General features: G+C 33.3%; 1 protein-coding gene across 1 annotated transcript; it reads left to right on the top strand.

Annotated features, from left to right (window-relative positions):
• Positions 1-11604: 11604 nt before the first annotated feature.
• On the top strand, positions 11605-17653 carry LOC132617775 (NAC domain-containing protein 54-like). The gene is made up of 6 exons (XM_060332850.1): positions 11605-11891; positions 13582-13859; positions 14437-14727; positions 15437-15766; positions 15866-15941; positions 16693-17653. Exons 1-6 carry the CDS (start codon positions 11735-11737, stop codon positions 17217-17219), a joined length of 1659 nt encoding a protein of 552 aa, XP_060188833.1. The 5' UTR covers positions 11605-11734; the 3' UTR covers positions 17220-17653.
• The last annotated feature ends 576 nt before the right edge of the window (positions 17654-18229 follow it).

The raw sequence follows: 18229 nt of genomic DNA, 5'->3' as shown, positions 1-18229 counted from the left end.
GTGGAAGCTGAACCTGGTGTTGACTTGCCGAGTAGAAGGAAGAGCAACAAAATAAAGTATGATCCAGACTGTGTGGTTAGCATTCTTGAGCTAGGCATTGATAACGTCCAAATCCACTCCTCAAAGAGAAAGTGTACACGGTCGTATGCAATATGATTTACCCAACTATGAGTCGGGGTCGATCTCACTGGGAACAATATACTAGGCAATTTAAATAAGTAAGGAATTATCACTTTCTACGCTAAGCCAAACACTTGATAATATTTTGATTTTAAGAAAATTATAACTAATGCAAAAATGTAAACTAACCTAGAAAGCAAGTAAAATGATCAATGGCCACAAGCATGGATACAAGGAACTCTCAAGTAACGATCCAATATATTTTATGATATTACAACTAAGAGCGGGTTTATGTTAATAGATAATGATTTCTAAAATCTCATTGAAAGTCTTCCAACCAAATTAATGAATTTCACTCTAAGCTTTTCAAGCCTTAGAGTGTGATATTAAGCACAATCAATTTAACCTCAAGTAACTATCCTCTTCCGAGCTCAAGTTATTAGATGGGTTTAATGACCCAAATTCTTATTAATTAATCTTTCCCAACCTAGATTTCCTCTTCCGAGCACAATCAAAGTAAATGGGCGAGTCTTAGGGTTAGCTAATCCCTTAAGAAACATTAAAGAACAAGATTAATTAAAACAACAAAGATCCACTTCATTAAAAATAAAAATCATTCAATACATAAGCATAACAAGAGATTTAATCCAACACTTGATAATGAATAATATCATAAACAAGATTCAAGTGAAAGAAGAAAATACTGCACACTTAAATATTCAATACAAAACAAGGAATTGAAAAAAGGTTTAAGAAATATCTCATTAAGATGCTCCAATCTTCTCCTCCAATGGTGTAGATGAAACCCTAGCTCTCCAAGCTTGTATGAAATGGCCAAAGATGAATATAATTGTTCCCCTGTCTTCCTTTTGTAGTTCCCCAATTTTTCCAAGTCCAAGAAATGACAAAATATGCCCCAGATTTCAGTTTTTGCAGTTCTGCCCCATTTTTGCAAATCTGTCCTGTTTTTGCAAAACTGTCTCGTTTTGACGGTTTTGAAAAATGTCCAGTTTTGACAGTTTTGTAAAACTTGACAGTTTTTTTGTCCAATTTGGCCTCTTTTTGACTTTATTTTCACTTGGTTTCTTCCGATCACTTCTAAATCACATAAAACGTGTAAAATAGATGTAAACGATGTTAAATGCACTATTTTATCAATCAAACATAGCAAAAATATAAGATTAAAAAAGAGATAAATTGGTAAAATACCAACTTATTAGGTGTGGTATTTGAGAATGTTGAAGTATTTAGAAAGGCAGTAGCTAATTATGCTGTTGAATTCCATGTTCAGTTGAAAATTAAACCAAATGAGCAAAAGAAGGTGAGGTGTAGGTGTAAGTCCAAGATTTGTAATTGGAGGTTGTATGCTAGTCTTGATAAAAAAAAATTAGGGGATTTTATGGTGAAAACTTACCATCCAATTCACAAATGCACTCCACTTAGCAAGAATAAGATGTGCAATGCTAAGTTCATATCCAACAGATTTAAGGGTAGGATCACTTCTCAACCTAATATTAGAATTTGGGAAATTCAGGACTTGGTGAGAGACCAGTTAGGGTTGCATGTTGGTAGAACTATATGTTATAGGGCAAAACAAATAGTGCTTAAAGTTTATAGGGGGTTGGAGGGAGGAGTTTGCAAGACTTTGTGATTATGCAGAACAAATCATTTTTGAGTAATCTTGGCAACACTTGCATAGTGAAAACAGACAGAGAAAGTCAGCCTGGAGTGAATTTTTAAGTATTTTTATGTATGTTTTGATGCAATGAAAAGGGGCTGGTTGGAGGGATGCAAGAAAATTATTGGGTTTGATGGTTGCTTCCTAAAAGGTGCATGTAAGGGTGAACTTCTGGTGGCTGTTGGAAAAAATGAGAATCAGCAGATGTTTCCCATTGCTTGGGTTGTCATTGACAATGAGTCAAAAGAGTCATGCACATGGTTTATTCAGAACTTAATCAATGATTTGGGGCTAGGAATTGGAGATGGAATTACAGTAATGTCAGACATGCAAAAGGTAATTTTACTAACTGTTTTTGCATTGTTTACCTTGTTTTTTTTTTTGCATATAAACTAATTGTACTTGTTGTGTTGTATTGTGGGGATTGTTGAGCACCCTTCTAAATCTTTTACCAAATGCTGAGCATAGGAAGTGTGCTAGACACATATGGGCTAATTGGCAGAAAGATTGGAGAGGTGAAGAAAGAAGAAAACAGTTCTGGAGGGTCTCTAAAGCATCATTTGAGGTAGAGTTGAGAGAAGAACTTACAAAATTAGATAGACTTGGAAAAGACATCTGTGAAGATTTATTGCAATTTAACAAAGAGCACTGGTGTAGAGCCTATTTTAGGGAACACTCTAAGTGTGATATAGTTGAAAACAATATGTGTGAGACCTTTAATTCCTGGATATTAGTAGCTATGCATAAGTCTATCATTACCATGCTAGAAGAGATTAGGCATAAAGTAATTACTAGGCATGTTGAAATGAGAAGATTTGCTGAGACATAGATTACTGATATTTCACCTATGGCAAGGGTGATGTTGGAAGAAAACAAGAAGTTGTCTAACAAATGTGAAGTGTTGTGGAATGGGCTAGAAGGGTTTGAGATTAAAGAATATGAATATAGGTTCATTGTACACTTATGGAACAAAACATGCACTTGTAGGCTGTGACAGTTAAGAGGAATCCCCTGCCAACATGCAATATGTGCATTCTACCATCTAGGGGATGAACCATATAATCATGTGGAACATTGGTATAGAAAGGAGACATTTATGAAGGCATATTCATACTTTCTTGACCCACTACCCAACATGAAGATGTGGCCTAAGACTAATAACATGAAGATTGAACCTCCAGCACCAAAAGTAATGTCTGGCAGACCAAAGAAAAAAAGAAGAAAGGATAAAGATGAACTAAGAAAGAAGTATGGCAAGTTGTCCAAAAAATGTGTGAAGATGACATGTTCAACATGTCACCAACTAGGCCATAACAAAAAGTCTTGTCCAGTAACAAGGGTACGCTTTTGTTGATTTATTTCCATTTTAATACATTATTATTGAGAACTGTTCCTAACATTTGATTTTACTTCGAGGGTGGAAGTGATAGAGGAAGTGGTGAATCAAGCTCTGCACAGAAAAGGCCTAGAGGAAGTGGTGAATCAGTTGGGTTTAAAAGGGGTAGAGGAAGCGGTCAATCAAGTTATGCACAGAAAAGGCCTAAAAATTCTGGCCTTGGATGCTACATAAACCCAACAACTGGAAGAACTGTCATTAATGTAAGGATTCAAGGTTTACAATCTGGCATTTAGCACTTTGTTAAGTTAATCTAATTTATTTTTATGTCAATTGTAGCCTGGTAGTTCAAGTGAGAGAGTTGTGAGGCATGGGACTATGAGGGACACTAGTGCAGTGAACATTGATCTTGGATTTAAACTTCCTGGTCTGAAGTTCAAAGGTAAAAGTGTTGTCACAAATACACAACTACAGCAGCAGTCTAGAAATAGGAGAAATATAATCACCAACAAGCCTTCTAACCAACTAACTCCATCAGCAGCAGGCAGCAGTTCCACAGGTCCAGGCCATGCATCCTTTAGCAGGAAATCAGAAGCAAGGAAGAAGCTAATTTGGCAGTTCTGAATGTCTTTTCAAACAATTTGGCAGTTCTGAATACTTTGTGAAACAATTGGCAGTTGCAGCCAAGTACTATTATGTGTTTTATGTCCTTTGCATGTAACGGTTATTTTGATGGCTAGCCTGTTTTGATTAGTAACAATGTGGCAGTTGTAGCCAAGTACTTCTATTGAATGTAACTGTTATTTTGATTAGTTAAGTGGTAGTTGGAGAGGGGTTGAATGAATTAATTATAGTGGTTGAATGGTTGAATGAAGAGTAATTGAGTGGTTGAATGAAGAATAATTGAATGGTTGAATGAATTAAATAGATGAGTTGAATAAATTAAATAGAGTGGTTGGATGGTTGTATTATGACCTATATAAATCCCCATAGTCTTCCATTTTACTATCCAACATGCTCACAAATGACTTCACTCAATAGTCTCTCAAACAAAATGCCACCTATCCAACATTACACTATTGCTTGGTTTGAGAAAACATTGACCAAATCCTATAATACAAAATGATGATTTCGTAAGTCTTTATTTCTTAGCTTTTGTTTACCATTGTTTTGTTATTATTTCTAATACTACTTGTTTGTATAGATTCTTCCAACTATGGATGTTCTTCCACAAGTTGACAAAGAAGCCGTTGTTTTATACGACAAAGGCGCTTTCTTTATGAAATACAAGATCGGTCAAAAGGCGCGCCTCAACAACGGATGGAAAGATTTTGTTGATGCAAAAGGCCTAAGGGAAGGGGATGAGTTGCGTTTTCAAGTTTGTGATTGTTATACCCCACACCTTCAGAGCATGAGCATGACACGTACATCAACATAGTAATGGAGTGTCGGAGACGTCCCATGACGCTTTGGAAGATACAAGCCATGAGAAATATGTAACAACGAAATAAAAAGACGAATTACGACCTCGTAAGTCGTAATCGGGAAAGACTATTTTGAAACACAAGAACATGGCCATTATTATGTATAATAATGATAAATATCATGTATGGAGAGTTTCGGAAGATTTCGAGACCAAGCAAACTGAAGAAAATAGATTCGACGAAAATTTGAGAAATGTTGGGCAGATTATTTTTTAGTCAACTTTGGAAGGGCATATCTCCTAGCATATTAGGAGTTTTAAGGTGTTTCAAAATCCTAAAATGAAGTTCGGCGAGTCTAGTTTCTAATGCAATAAACCGCTCGTCGATAGGACATCGGAATAGAGAATTACAGACGTTACAAACTGATCTGTCGACGCAGAAACAGGACTGCTACAGTAATACTACAGTACTGTAGCTACAGTGACGCCGCCTCAGCTCTTATAAAAAGGGGAAAACCCCCATTTTTCTTCATCAAAAACCTCTGAAAATTTCCAGAAAGTTCAGCCATCAAAGGGCTCTTAAATCTCATATAGAATTGAAGATTTTGCGCAAATTTCAAGCTACGGAATATCAATCGAGGCCCGAGCAACGCGTAGACGCAATTATAATTCCGTTTTGGTGTTGGAGGAGCTTGGGAACAAGTAAAAATTGAAGATCTTGTTACTTTGGTAAATACAAGGTATGAATCATTGAATTTCTTTCTTTATCAATATGGATTAAGGAGTAATTGCAAGAATAAAGGTTATATTTTGTTGTGTTGATGTTGTTGAATTATGGATTGAGGGTTGAAGAGAATTTTGGATAAAATATATATATTTATCTTGTAGGATGTTGAGGATGTTGTTATTGATGTCGTTGGTATTAATTTCGGCTTCTTTACGAAAATAAAGTTATTAAATAGTCGTATCACAAGTTGGGTAGTTGAGAAATTTAGAAGACATCGTGTGCGATGTTTTAGGAGATATATTGGCATGGATAATGGTGTTGATGATGTTGGTATTGTTGTTGTTGATATTATGATTTCGGGCTAGGCATATAAACAGGGGAGATGCTGCCCGAATTTCGACAGAATTTAGAAGGATTTTAATTAAAGTCTTGAGACAAGTGCCTAATGACGAGCCTAACAATATTATGAATGGTTCTATATGTAGATTACGAGGCTATCAATGATCTTAAGTGAATTGCAAAACTGGAAGTAAGTTGGAAGTCGAGAAATTATCTTCCAGGTATGTTAAGGCTCGTCCCTTTCTTTCAAAGGCATGATCCCTAGATTATGATTTCATAAATGTTTCCATACTTTCCTTGTTATCAAAAGTTAGAAAGTCTAAGATTCCAAGGCATGATCTCCTTCCTGATAATCCATAAATGTTTTCCAAAATATTCGTATTTCCAAACCAAAGTTTGTGATTATGTGAACTCTTGTGATAAAAACGATGGATATGTTTTTTTTCCATGACAATGATGATGTCAAAAATGAGAATATTATTATGATGACTATGATGAGAACGATTTTATGTTTAAAGGTTCCAAGTTTATGATTTCAATAACGATATGAGAATGTCGAGCTATTTATTGATTTCTCAATTTATTCATGGATGGTGACTTTATTTCTAAATCTTCCAAAGTATATGAATTGATGCCTTACGAGATTTATGATCTTACTCTATGTTTTCTCTTAATGCTATCCTTCATTGATAGTCTCACCTTATAATAATTGTTCCTTCAAGGTGAGACAAAGCGACGATGATTATTCCATAATATAATCAGAGGGTATCGACCTTACGTCACTCCGATGCACTTATAGCTTTTACTTGGCTCTTATGCATGCTTTATATTTATGTATGTATTTTCTCACACCGCGCTGCGCTATAGTCGGCCGGGCAGGCACGTAGATGTGCACACCACTGCAGTGGGCATGTTATGATATTGCCCCGGACGCGGGAGGCCCGGACGCGGGCTAATGATGATAACACCGAGCCTTAATGGCCGGGCATGATATTATATATATGACACCGCGCCTTAATGGCCGGGCATGTTACTATGTTTATGTATTGAAATGTTTTTTTAAAAAGGCTAAGCATGCATGACCGCCTTACGAGGCATCCAGATGTACAGGTTATCTCTCTTATTCCTTGTTACTTTTCATATCTATGTTATGTTGTTACTCGTGCCTTACATACTCAGTACATTATTCGTACTGACGCCCCTTCTTGTGGGCGTTGCGTTTCATGCCACGCAGGTGTATACAGATGAGTAGAAGATATTGCTAGAAGATGTTCCAGCTGGATTGGCGAGCTCCATTTCTTTCCGGAGTGTTGCCGAGTCAGAGTATCTCTGTTATGGTATATTGATTTATGTTAGAGACTTTGTAGACAGAGTCATGTATACAGTATGCCAGTCTTGTAAGCTGCTATTTAAGCCGATGTATCATTATGCATTACTTTACAGATTCATATGATTACAAATTTTATTTGATTCGAGAAAGATGAAAAGAATGTTTTTTAAAGCTCCCATTGTGCATTTCATTTCATGACTTAAGAGTCCTGTGAGATTTATAAGTATAACGAGAAGTAGCGGGTTCGCTCGACTCTAAGTAAGGGTCGGGTGCCCATCATACCCTACCAGGATTGGGGTGTGACAGTGATCTAGAGGATCACCTCCACTTCATTGTTACTAAAGTGGAGAAGCCGAAGATCATAGATATTGATTAGGTCGTCTCTTTCTATTTATGAAAAATGATGTTTGGTTTGGATTGTTTTGTTTTCGTTTACTTTATGAAGTATGGTTTTGATTTATGTTAGTATCCAAATTTTAGTACTTTATACTTTGCCCACAATATTGAACCAAAAAAATACACACAACAATGTCAAATGCAGTGCATTTTAACCAATATATATTCATTCGATTCATAAAAGTGTGGCCATATACAATTACACAAAATCACAAAATTTGGCCAACTTTGTGAGATTAACCTATACCATAATATACTATCTAAAACAGTCCCTAAAACAGTCAAAATGTAGTGCAATTTAACCTACTATAATTACTAAAACTAAACATCATCAAGTACAATTCCAAAATTGGAACCAAATTGCAAACAACAACACTAGACCAAACACCAACTTCTTCCTAGTTCTTCTTGCACGAGCCTTTTCTTCCTCAAAAGCTTTAACCGTCTTCAACAACCCATAAATGACTTTATTTGCTTGCTCGGGATGCCTTGGTTCGTACCAATTGAAGTAATTACATCCACCTCTAGCCTTCAAAGAATAAAAAGAAGAAGCTTTCTGAATCAATTCCTCGGAAGAATTAAGTAATGAAATAACCCATAAATAGTATACGCTTACCTCATCAATTGGGCAGGAAAAAAATCTCCTTCCAGGATTATTTGGACTCCATGAAATTTTCAATTCGCAAATACGCCCACATCGGCAAAACTCGATTCTTAAAGTGTTAGCCATTGTTGAAGCAAGATTAAAAGCAAAAAAGAGAGATAGAGTAGAAAAAAATAGTGAAACAACAATTAATTTGACTGAAAATTAAAAAAATTGGAGCAATAATGGTTTTGGAGTATTTAGGGTTCAATATTATGAATTGGGGAAGAAGAAGATATATTTAAAAGTGGGTGGGGCAAATATTACAGTTGAAGGGTTCATTTGGCCGTTATTTTTAGTGCAACTCAGCTTGTTTAAGAGGCTCACGCGTCCAAAAATCGTCAATTGCACGCGTTGTGCCAAGCTGGTCCGACGTGTCCAAGTGGCACAATAAAGATTCTCTTTAAGGGTTCATATGGTACGCCGCTCAGTTGAGGGGTCTAAGTGGAAAATATGGACAAGTTTGAGGGTCTGTCTATGACTTTAGCCTTTTTATTTTGACTATGAATTCGGACATGAAATCTTTATGTTTTTGAAATAAAATGTACATATTCTAAAACTACGTAAAAAGTATTATAACTCACAATATTTCACAATTCAAAATATTTTTGAAAGACACATAAAAAGATGACCGTCAAAGAAAAATCCATTTGACTCTTGAAATCCGGAAAGGTGTCACATAGATTGAGACGAATGAAGTATCTAATTAACTAGAATACTCAATTCTTAGTTATAATAAGAATTTACTACTCCTTTTTTATTATTTAAAGCTATATAATTAATAAATTTAAGAGATAACGTTTTATTCATATTTCCTTTGAAAAGAATCCTAACAGAATGGGGTAAAAATAAAGATGAAAGAACCTATTTAAACCCCAAAAAAGGGGAAAAGCACCAAAAGATAGATTGATGAAAAAGGAAAAGCTTCAAGAAAAGAGAATAATTTTGGAATCACATTGAGAGAGATGGGTTGGCAAACGACAAAAAAGCAGTCACAAGTGATCCTTTGTCCCCCCAGCTAGGCCCCACCTAGCCACGTTGGATCTTTTTATTCACGTGGCAAAAGTTGGCCGATTTTAATGACCAAATTAAGTAGGCGTTTGGCCAAAAAAAAAATCGTTTTTTTTTTTTTGTTGGAATTGAAGTCGGAGTTAAAGATAGAAATGTGTTTGGTTAAACTTTTTTGCAAGTTATTTAAATGTATTGGAAGTGCAAAAAATTGAAAACGTTGTTTTAAGTATTTCAAATTTTCAAATACAGCTTCAAGTTGTATTCGAGTAAAGGCTGAACAACAATGGTCTATTGTAAGCAACTTATTCTGCATTTCTTTCTACAAAAGTTGTTTTCACGCTCGAACTCATAACCTCCGGACTAGATGATAGTAACTTTACTAGTTACACCAAGGCTCCCCTTCTCCTTCTAAATTTACCTAAAAAACATATACTACCACAAAATTACATATAGGGGCTTCCAAAAATGAACCGGTACTATAACTATGTTAATTATGCATAGACAGATAGGAATTGAAGCTTTCATGCTACCGAATTAGATTTGTAAATTTTTTAATACTGAATTCATTATATTTTTAAAATGTATTATGTGGTTAGATCTAATAGTTATTGTTCATGCATAATTTAAATCTATTTGTTCTGTGCTGAAAATATTGATTTCAAAGGAATCCATCGGTGGTATGTTGCATCCGCCCCTGAATGTACTCAATCAGAGAGGTGGATTCGGGATATGAAATTTACGGATTTTTACATCAATCTCAAGTTAATCAATAGTAATCGAGTTTACAATCAAATATTTATAAATATTTAATAAATTTCGTAATACATATATATCATTTTAGTAAAAACTAATGAATTTACATGAGCTATAGGTTACACATAAATTTGCTCATGTACTCACTTTTGATAAAGACTTCCTTCCAATTCCATCAAGGAAGCGACTGGAGAGCGGTCATTAACGTGACTGTTCAAAACAATTACCTAACAAAAACGAACCAGTTAATTTAAAATAAAGACTTGTTTAAATTTTAAATTTTATGATATTTCTTATTAAAATACAAAAATAGGACCACATAGGAATTACTATTTATTAATTCTAACACGCGCCGCATATCAATAGATTATTTATTCTCATAAATCAAATATAGGACTTTTGATTAATGAAGTAAGAATTTCAACTATTCGATCATGTCCCTCGATGATTAATTTTGAAATTCAGACTCAAAGATTAGGCTGACGGCCTTCCTCGCTTGGCGTATAAATTGTCTGTAACTCGACAATGAGAGACTATTATAGAGCATGTGAAAAAGGCAAGAACCAACCAAATAGGTTATTCGTTCACATGAATTCAATAATTTTTTATTCAATTTTATACATATATTAAAAATCTATTAAATATGTAGAAGTAGTATTACAAAGTAAACTCTATTGTATATTAACTTGAGTTCATCGTACAAATTCATAAATTTCAAATACTAAATCCACGGACAATGTTGGGAGATTGGCGGTTAAGAAAGCCACCAACTCGTTTCCATGCAACTGACTGTTTCTCGTTAACGTAAAGATTCAGAGATCCCATGATTACAATTTAAATGCATGTACTCTTCTTCCACACCAAATATTCCAACTCCTTTTCTTCTTCTTTTTTGTTTGTTTGTCTTTTTTTTTTTTTTTTTTTGCAGTTGCCCCATTTATATAGGTCTCTCCTAGGGCGGTAGTATGTATCAAATCAGCTTCCACCTCGTGTACAAGGAATTCCTGATTCCAATTTCCAAGAAAGGACAATTTTGAAGCATAGAATTTTTGCTGTGTATAAATGAATGTTCAACAACTTGTATTCAGATAGAGAGCTAAGGGGGTGCCTAATTTTTGAGCTTAAGATGAAAGATTGTTAAAGCTTTCATTTGATGTTAAAAAAACAATTAAGTAGAGTATATCTAAAGCTAAAAAGTAGCTAAAGGATGGTGGAAGCTTCATTATATAATTACTATTTTGCTTTTTGGACATCTTCTCTTTTTGTCCTCTTATCATAAAAACCCCTAAAACCAATCTCATAATTTCATAATATCCTCCTTCATTCTCTAATTATCATCTCCATCTTTCCACCTTCAAAGTTTCTCTCCTCCCCCCCCCCCCCCCCCCCCCTCTCTTTACATCCTTGGATCTTGTCACAGGTACTGTTTGATTGCTTACATTAATTCAGAAGTATATTAACAATTTAGAGTTAGTTGGTTTAAAATAAACATAATACTATCATATTGATACTAGGTTTTTGATTATGTATTGGTCATTTGAGTCAAATGCAATGATTCAGTTGAACTAGCAAATAGAACTTGTCCTAATTTATAAATACGCCTCTCCATTAATTTCTTGAATTGTTTCTTATTTTATTTAACTATCTTGTTGGGCAATTGGTATATATTGTTGGTTAAGAATAAGCGTATTTTTATCATATCTATACATTTCAAATATTATTTTGCGTATATATATACGTAGCAATAGTACTTCAGCTGATCGCATATACAGAGTTTGTCCTCAATCCGCTGGCATTAATTTTGAATTGTTTCTTATTTTATTTACCTTTGTTGCAGGCCTTAATTGGTATATTGGTCTTGACTCGTCATCCTTGTGTTTTCCATTTTTGGGTGTGAAGGACTACCCAAGTGATCAATTTTAATTCCAGCTAATAGTATATATCAATTAAGTTGAAGAGAAGCTGCAAAGGAAATATAATGGCAGCTGTTTCATTGCCACCTGGTTTTAGATTTCATCCAACTGATGAAGAACTTGTTGCTTATTATTTGAAAAGAAAGATCAATGGTCAGAAAATAGAACTGGAAATTATTCCTGAAGTTGATCTTTACAAATGTGAGCCATGGGATTTACCAGGTATTACACCTTTTATTTTCCTTCAATTTTTTTTTTTTTTTTTGCATTATCACATTTCCCAAAAGAATTTCTACAGGCAAACATCGTTAAAATCTGGGATTTGTAATTTTGAAAATAAGAAATGTTACCTGTCACAAGATAAAGGTGACATGACAGTGTAAAACCTTATATTAAGATAACAAATTTCAAAAATCTTTTTATTTCTTCTTAAACTCCATATCCAATCAAATTATATTGAAGTGTGTGTCATTTTATCTAAAAATTTAAACTGTTAGAGAGAGCATATTTTTATTAACTTAGTGATCTCAACATGTCCCTTCACGTGTGTGTATGATTCTTTTCCATGGGTCAAAGCACATAATTTTTTTTTTTTTAATAATGTGTGGTGGTAGACACGAACTCAGGTCCATTGATATATCATATTAAAGTACGTGACTATTTTATCTTAAAACTTAAGTTGTTAGGAGAGCACATTTTTATTTCTACAAACTCTATATCATATAAACTGAAACATTTAAAAAAAAAAAACTGATTTATTGCAAATCCTTATTAGATCAGATCAGTTCCATATGCGTTGTGGTTATAATATATAATATATTCTTATTTTTGATACTTTGAATACACTTTTTCAGTCAAAAGTCATATGCTTTAGTACAAAAATATTTTACATATATGATCTCTTGTTAATTCCCAGCTATAAAAGAAGTTGGCCCCTACATCTTTTGATCTGCTATTGAAGCTTAAAGATGTGTACTTACTAATTTAGTGACATGTCGAATCCAAAAGCTAAGGGAAAAAGAAAACAACATGATTGCTTTGTCTTCTAGAGATACTAATGAGTTCTTTAACCTCTTTATGTTTCCTTTAGACACCTCTTAATATCGCATATTGCAATGGACGCTTTATCAAAAAAATAATAATTTATAGTAATCCCTTTTTTAGCACAATGGTAAGTTTATTTAATGATTACAATGGTTCCGATCTCCTTGCCTTATATCCCATTGAGTTTAAGATATATGTTTATCGTCAATATAAGAAAAATTTACGTTGTCATATTATATTTACATGTTATAATAGGGAAGTTGTCTCATTTTTAAAACTAAAAATCTCAAGTCATAAAATGGCATGGCACGCTCAAAATCTATGTTGCTCGAGCTCTTCTAAAATGTTTCCGTATTCATATTGGATCCTCCAAAAATTCACTACTTTTAGAGAATTTAACACCTACCTAGTGACATATTTGAAGAGTCCAAGCAATATAGCTCAAAATTACAAGTGATCTAATTAAGGACCACCGTGGTGGTATGAACATGAATTTTCATGTTTAATCAGAGGTCTTGGGTTGGAACCCTAAGAATGAAAAAAAAAATCTGATAGGGAATAGTTCCCATTTAATAAGCTTTATGCGATGTGCATTCGAATTAGTCAGTCCCTAATGCGCGCAGATGTCAAACACTAGGTCAGAAACCAAATAAAAGAAAAAACTTCTAATCAAGGATACTTTAGTACGTCCAACTTTTTTTTTTATTATTTCTTAAATTTTTATGTCCAATCAAACATCATCATAGAAAATGAAATAGGGGGAGCACGTAATTGGTGTTGCATAACTCCCATGACGATCGATCTCACTTTGCTTCTTCTTTTTTGTCCCTAATTTTTTATTTTTATTTTTAATTTTCTTATGTCACAGGGAAGTCCCTATTGCCTAGTAAAGATCTAGAATGGTACTTTTTCAGTCCTCGTGACCGTAAATATCCAAACGGATCGAGGACAAATCGGGCAACGAAAGCAGGATACTGGAAAGCCACTGGAAAAGATAGAAAAGTAAATTCACTGATGAGGGCTGTGGGCATCAAGAAAACATTAGTGTATTATAAAGGAAGAGCACCTAATGGAGCTAGAACTGATTGGGTTATGCATGAATATCGTTTAGATGAAAGAGAATGTGAAGTTGCTAATGGCTTGCAGGTACATAAATATACCAACCTTAAAGGCTTCTACTATTATTTTATTTATGTAAGTACCATGCATTAGTAATTGGAGAATTTTATTTTTTATAATAGTAGCGTCCTAGCTAACTCGTCTATGCGTAGACTATTTCATTGAATATGCGTTGCATCTCATCGGCATAAATATCGAAGAATTCTATCCACTAAAATTAGATTAGGCGGATTAGACGAAATTAATCACCAAATGTTTTTTTGTCTCTACTCTCTACTTATTAGATTTGAATCATCTCTCATGGTTTTCACTCACTTTATTAACTGCTAGACCACATCCTTGGGTGCCTTAAAAGGCTTTTCTTTTCTAGTTAATTACATCTGAAAGTCACAAACTCAACTAATTTGGATTTACACCGCGTAAGATTTGTTAAATTATATAACCATCTCATCCAAAAAATTAAGCTGTTAAATAGATCACACTTTTCTTTTCTTAATTATATATAATCGACATGCTCACTGGTACGTGCCAGCTTGATTTTTTTCTACGAGCAAATACATGGAAATTTTATTTGATACTTATGTTTGTTGTGGGATTAATGCAGGATGCTTATGCACTTTGCCGTATAATCAAGAAGAGTTTGAATGCTCCAAAAATGGGAGATCCTTATACTAGTGCATCAAGTGATCGATCCTCCAGCATTGACCTTTATTCTGAGGGAAGATGTGATAGTGATATGGAGATCTCTGAATATAGAAGATCACCATCAGCTACATTGAATGTAGCTGCAGGTCCAAGTGATGACAAATGGATGCAATATTTTTCAGATGAAGCTTTTAATTTCAACAGTCCATCATATCAACATTATGGAACATCCCCATATGCACCACCCAAGGTAATAAAAACAGGTAGATTTAGAATATAAACCAGCTAATCAATTAATTCTAGTGGAACATCCAATTTTCTTTAAATTAAAGATGGACCAAATATGAAAGAGACTTTGTGTTGTTCATGAGTTTGATCTTCTCTCTCTCTCTTTTGCTTATCATTTATGGATTTTATCACAATATAACTTTATTTTTATATAAACTATCAGTGTAATTTTGTTTCTTGTAGCAGGTTGTCGTTTGTCTTATATTTCAAGTTAATAATTCTACTTATGATGAGAAATTATTTGTAGTTATTTTTTGAATGATCTCATAGCATAATGTGCCCAAGTTAAACTCACTCCTTCAATTTAAAACAAGGGAACATTACCATATGCACAAGGTTATAAAAATGTCAATAAAAAGGGGAGCTTCTAGTGCAGCATCCAATTTTCTTTTAAAAAATGGACCAAAAATAAATGACACTTTGGGTTGCTTTTGGTTTCTTCTTCTATCTCTTTTTTACTCATAATTTATTGATTTAACTTATATACATTGTCATTATACTTTAATACTATGTTATAGCTAGGTTACCAATTTTATTTTCCAACTTAATATAATTCTCATTATCACAGGCAGTTCTCGATACTTATTTTTTAAGTAATCTAATAATATGACAATTCTTTTTTAACGTCAGAATTATAAATATTAAACTCATCGTATATTATAATTTTTCAGGTAAATGTAGCATTAGAGTGTGCAAGGTTGCAGCATAGATTTGCATTACCTTCATTGGAGGTTCAAGATTTTCCACAAGCTGGCTATGTTAATTCCAGGAATAACCCTCCAAATACAGTTAATCAAACAGATATAGTCCAAGAAATCCCTTCAGTTGCTCAAGCTGCACAGGATCATATTATAAATCAAGATTCATGGGGTGGAAATAATTATGCTCCAGCTGATGATTTTTCTTTTTTTCCTATTGAACAATTTGGTGAAGATTTTAAATCTGAAAGAATTGTAGAAAATTTGAGATGGGTTGGAATGTCAGAGATGGATCTTGATAAGGTAATTAATTAATTCTTTACTAATCTGATAATTTAATTTCCTCACACTGTTGAATCAAATATCTTATTAGTATTTGCTTTCTTTTGTACAATTGAATAGACATTTCTTGAAGACTACAAGACGGTTCCAATAGAAAGTATTTCAGGTGTCTTGAAAGAAGAGTACGAGCTTGAAGGTATATATAACGTATTTTTCCTAACATTTCCTTCTCTTTCTTTATTTGATTCGGTTTAAATTCTATACAGTAATGTATTTAATCAAAAAAATAAATTATGCTCATGCGAAAATATCTACTCGTTACGGATGGTGTAAAATTTTAACACTATAAGATCACTTAAATTTTGGTTGCCTAAAATCTATTTGCACTGATAATGGGTATAAGTTAAATCCTATATTTTTTAACTTTAAGGTTGAAAATACATACTTTGGCGTGGAAAAGAATTTTTCGCCATCACTGCAATTTGATTGATTACTTTGTTTTCAATTTAAATTTTGATATTCTAATAGAGTAAATAATTTTTATTTTGTCAGTGTAGTTTAATCTAGGTTAAATACATATACAGTCCCTCAAACTTGTCAGCATATTTCATGTAGACATTCAAAACTACTGCTTGTTCCATTGAGAAACTGAACACGTGATAAAACTTTCATATTAGACACAATCAGTTCAAATTCTGATATTATTTTTGCGTCTGATCTCAAATATTCATTACGTAGATAAGTTAACCACTAAAAATATGTATATATCTTTTACGCAATCGTTGCATAGAACTTAAACTCGTTTAGTTTTTTTTTCAAATTATCATATCATGCTTGATTAAAAAGGTATATGTTATTTTTAGCTCAACACAGTTTAATAATATAAAAGTTCTTTACGACATCAGGGTCCTTGATTTCTTTGTTGATTCAGTTACTGATTATTATAGGAGAAACAAGTAGTCACAACAACAGCTTCAATGAATTCAACAAACAAGAGGACAATTTCTCCCCATGTTTTGAAGTTTATGAGAAGATTGAAATCAACCATGGACTGTTTATAGCTACTCAACAAACACCCAAAACATTCTATCATCAAGTGGTTCCTTCCAAAACTCTCACAATTCATCTAAACCATCTTGAAAAATTCCATGATGACTCAATAATAAAAGTACCCCAGAAAAATACAAATTTTCTTGATTGTTTTTTGAAGAAAAAGCTATTGATCACTAGGCCATGGAGGAAAGCAATGAGCACATTGGTGGGTGTGATTGCAATTTTACATACTTTTTGGGTGTATTTCAGCTTATATTTGGAGAATGAAGGACCCATAGGAGAAAATATGGAAATTTTTCAAGAATATTGCTTCATCAAGGAGAAGAACAAGAAAGCTCAAGAAAAGAAATGGCGTTATTTCCCACTCTTATTAGCTCTTTCTACCATTTGGTTGCAAAATATTATACCTAATTCCTTTTGACCTTCTTCTTATAATTATTTTTTACTTTTCATTTTTTTTTAAAAATATTTTCCGAAGATGTAACTTCTTGTATTGCTAACCACATTTGTTATTAGGAAGCCATGACTTATTTAGTGCCCGTGAATTTGATGCTAAAGGTGTCTTGATATACTTGTATTTTGGTTTTTTTATTGATACATCTAATGAACACATTTCTTATAGTGATATACTACTATTATTTGTGATTGATTTCTTTTCCGAATCGGATACTAAACGTAGGGTTAAATTTATACATGGTTCCTTAAAGTTATAAAGTAAAGGGTCAAAAATACCTCTCTACTTTATTTTATTAGCTAAGTTTCCCCTCCGTTACAAGTTGAGACTATTTACACCTTTGCCCTTATCAAAGTTACCAAAACAACCTCCAAATCAACCTCAACTCTCCAATTTCATTTAAAATTACTCGATTTCCTTTTTTAACCAGATCCAACCTACCCAAAAAAAAAAAAAAAAAAAAAAAAAAAAACTTAATGGGTCTTCCCCAATTTCAGCAGGTTACAATTTGGTCTTCTTTATTTCTATTTTTAACTAGTACATGATACTTGCTTATGTGTTTGTTATACTTTTTCAATAGTGTTACATGGGATGTTTGAGGATGCTAAGAGCCCGTTTGGTTTAGCTTAAAAAAAAGTGACTTATAAGTTGATTTGACAAAAAAATAGCTTATAAGCCAAAAAAAAAAAATAAACTACCCCGACTTATTAAGCTGGTTTGTCAAACACTTAAAAAACAAAAAAATAACTTATAAGCTGGTTTGATCATAAGACAATCCAAACGGGCTCAAAATCTCCATTTCTTAATCAAATTTATTCAAGTTGTTTGCTTTGTAACCCAATAGCTCCAAAATTTTATATTCGCACAAATAGCTGTGACTTGTTTTATATCACAAGTTTTAAAAGTCTTTTTTTTTTCTTAAACTCCTTACCTAATCAAACTATATCACATAAATTGAGACATAAGGAGTATAATTT

The sequence above is a fragment of the Lycium barbarum genome, chromosome 11, assembly GCF_019175385.1.
Source record: "Lycium barbarum isolate Lr01 chromosome 11, ASM1917538v2, whole genome shotgun sequence".
NCBI lineage: Eukaryota > Viridiplantae > Streptophyta > Magnoliopsida > Solanales > Solanaceae > Lycium > Lycium barbarum.
The sequence above is the reverse complement of the archived record's forward strand: the minus strand, read 5'-3'. Positions and strand labels throughout refer to the sequence as shown.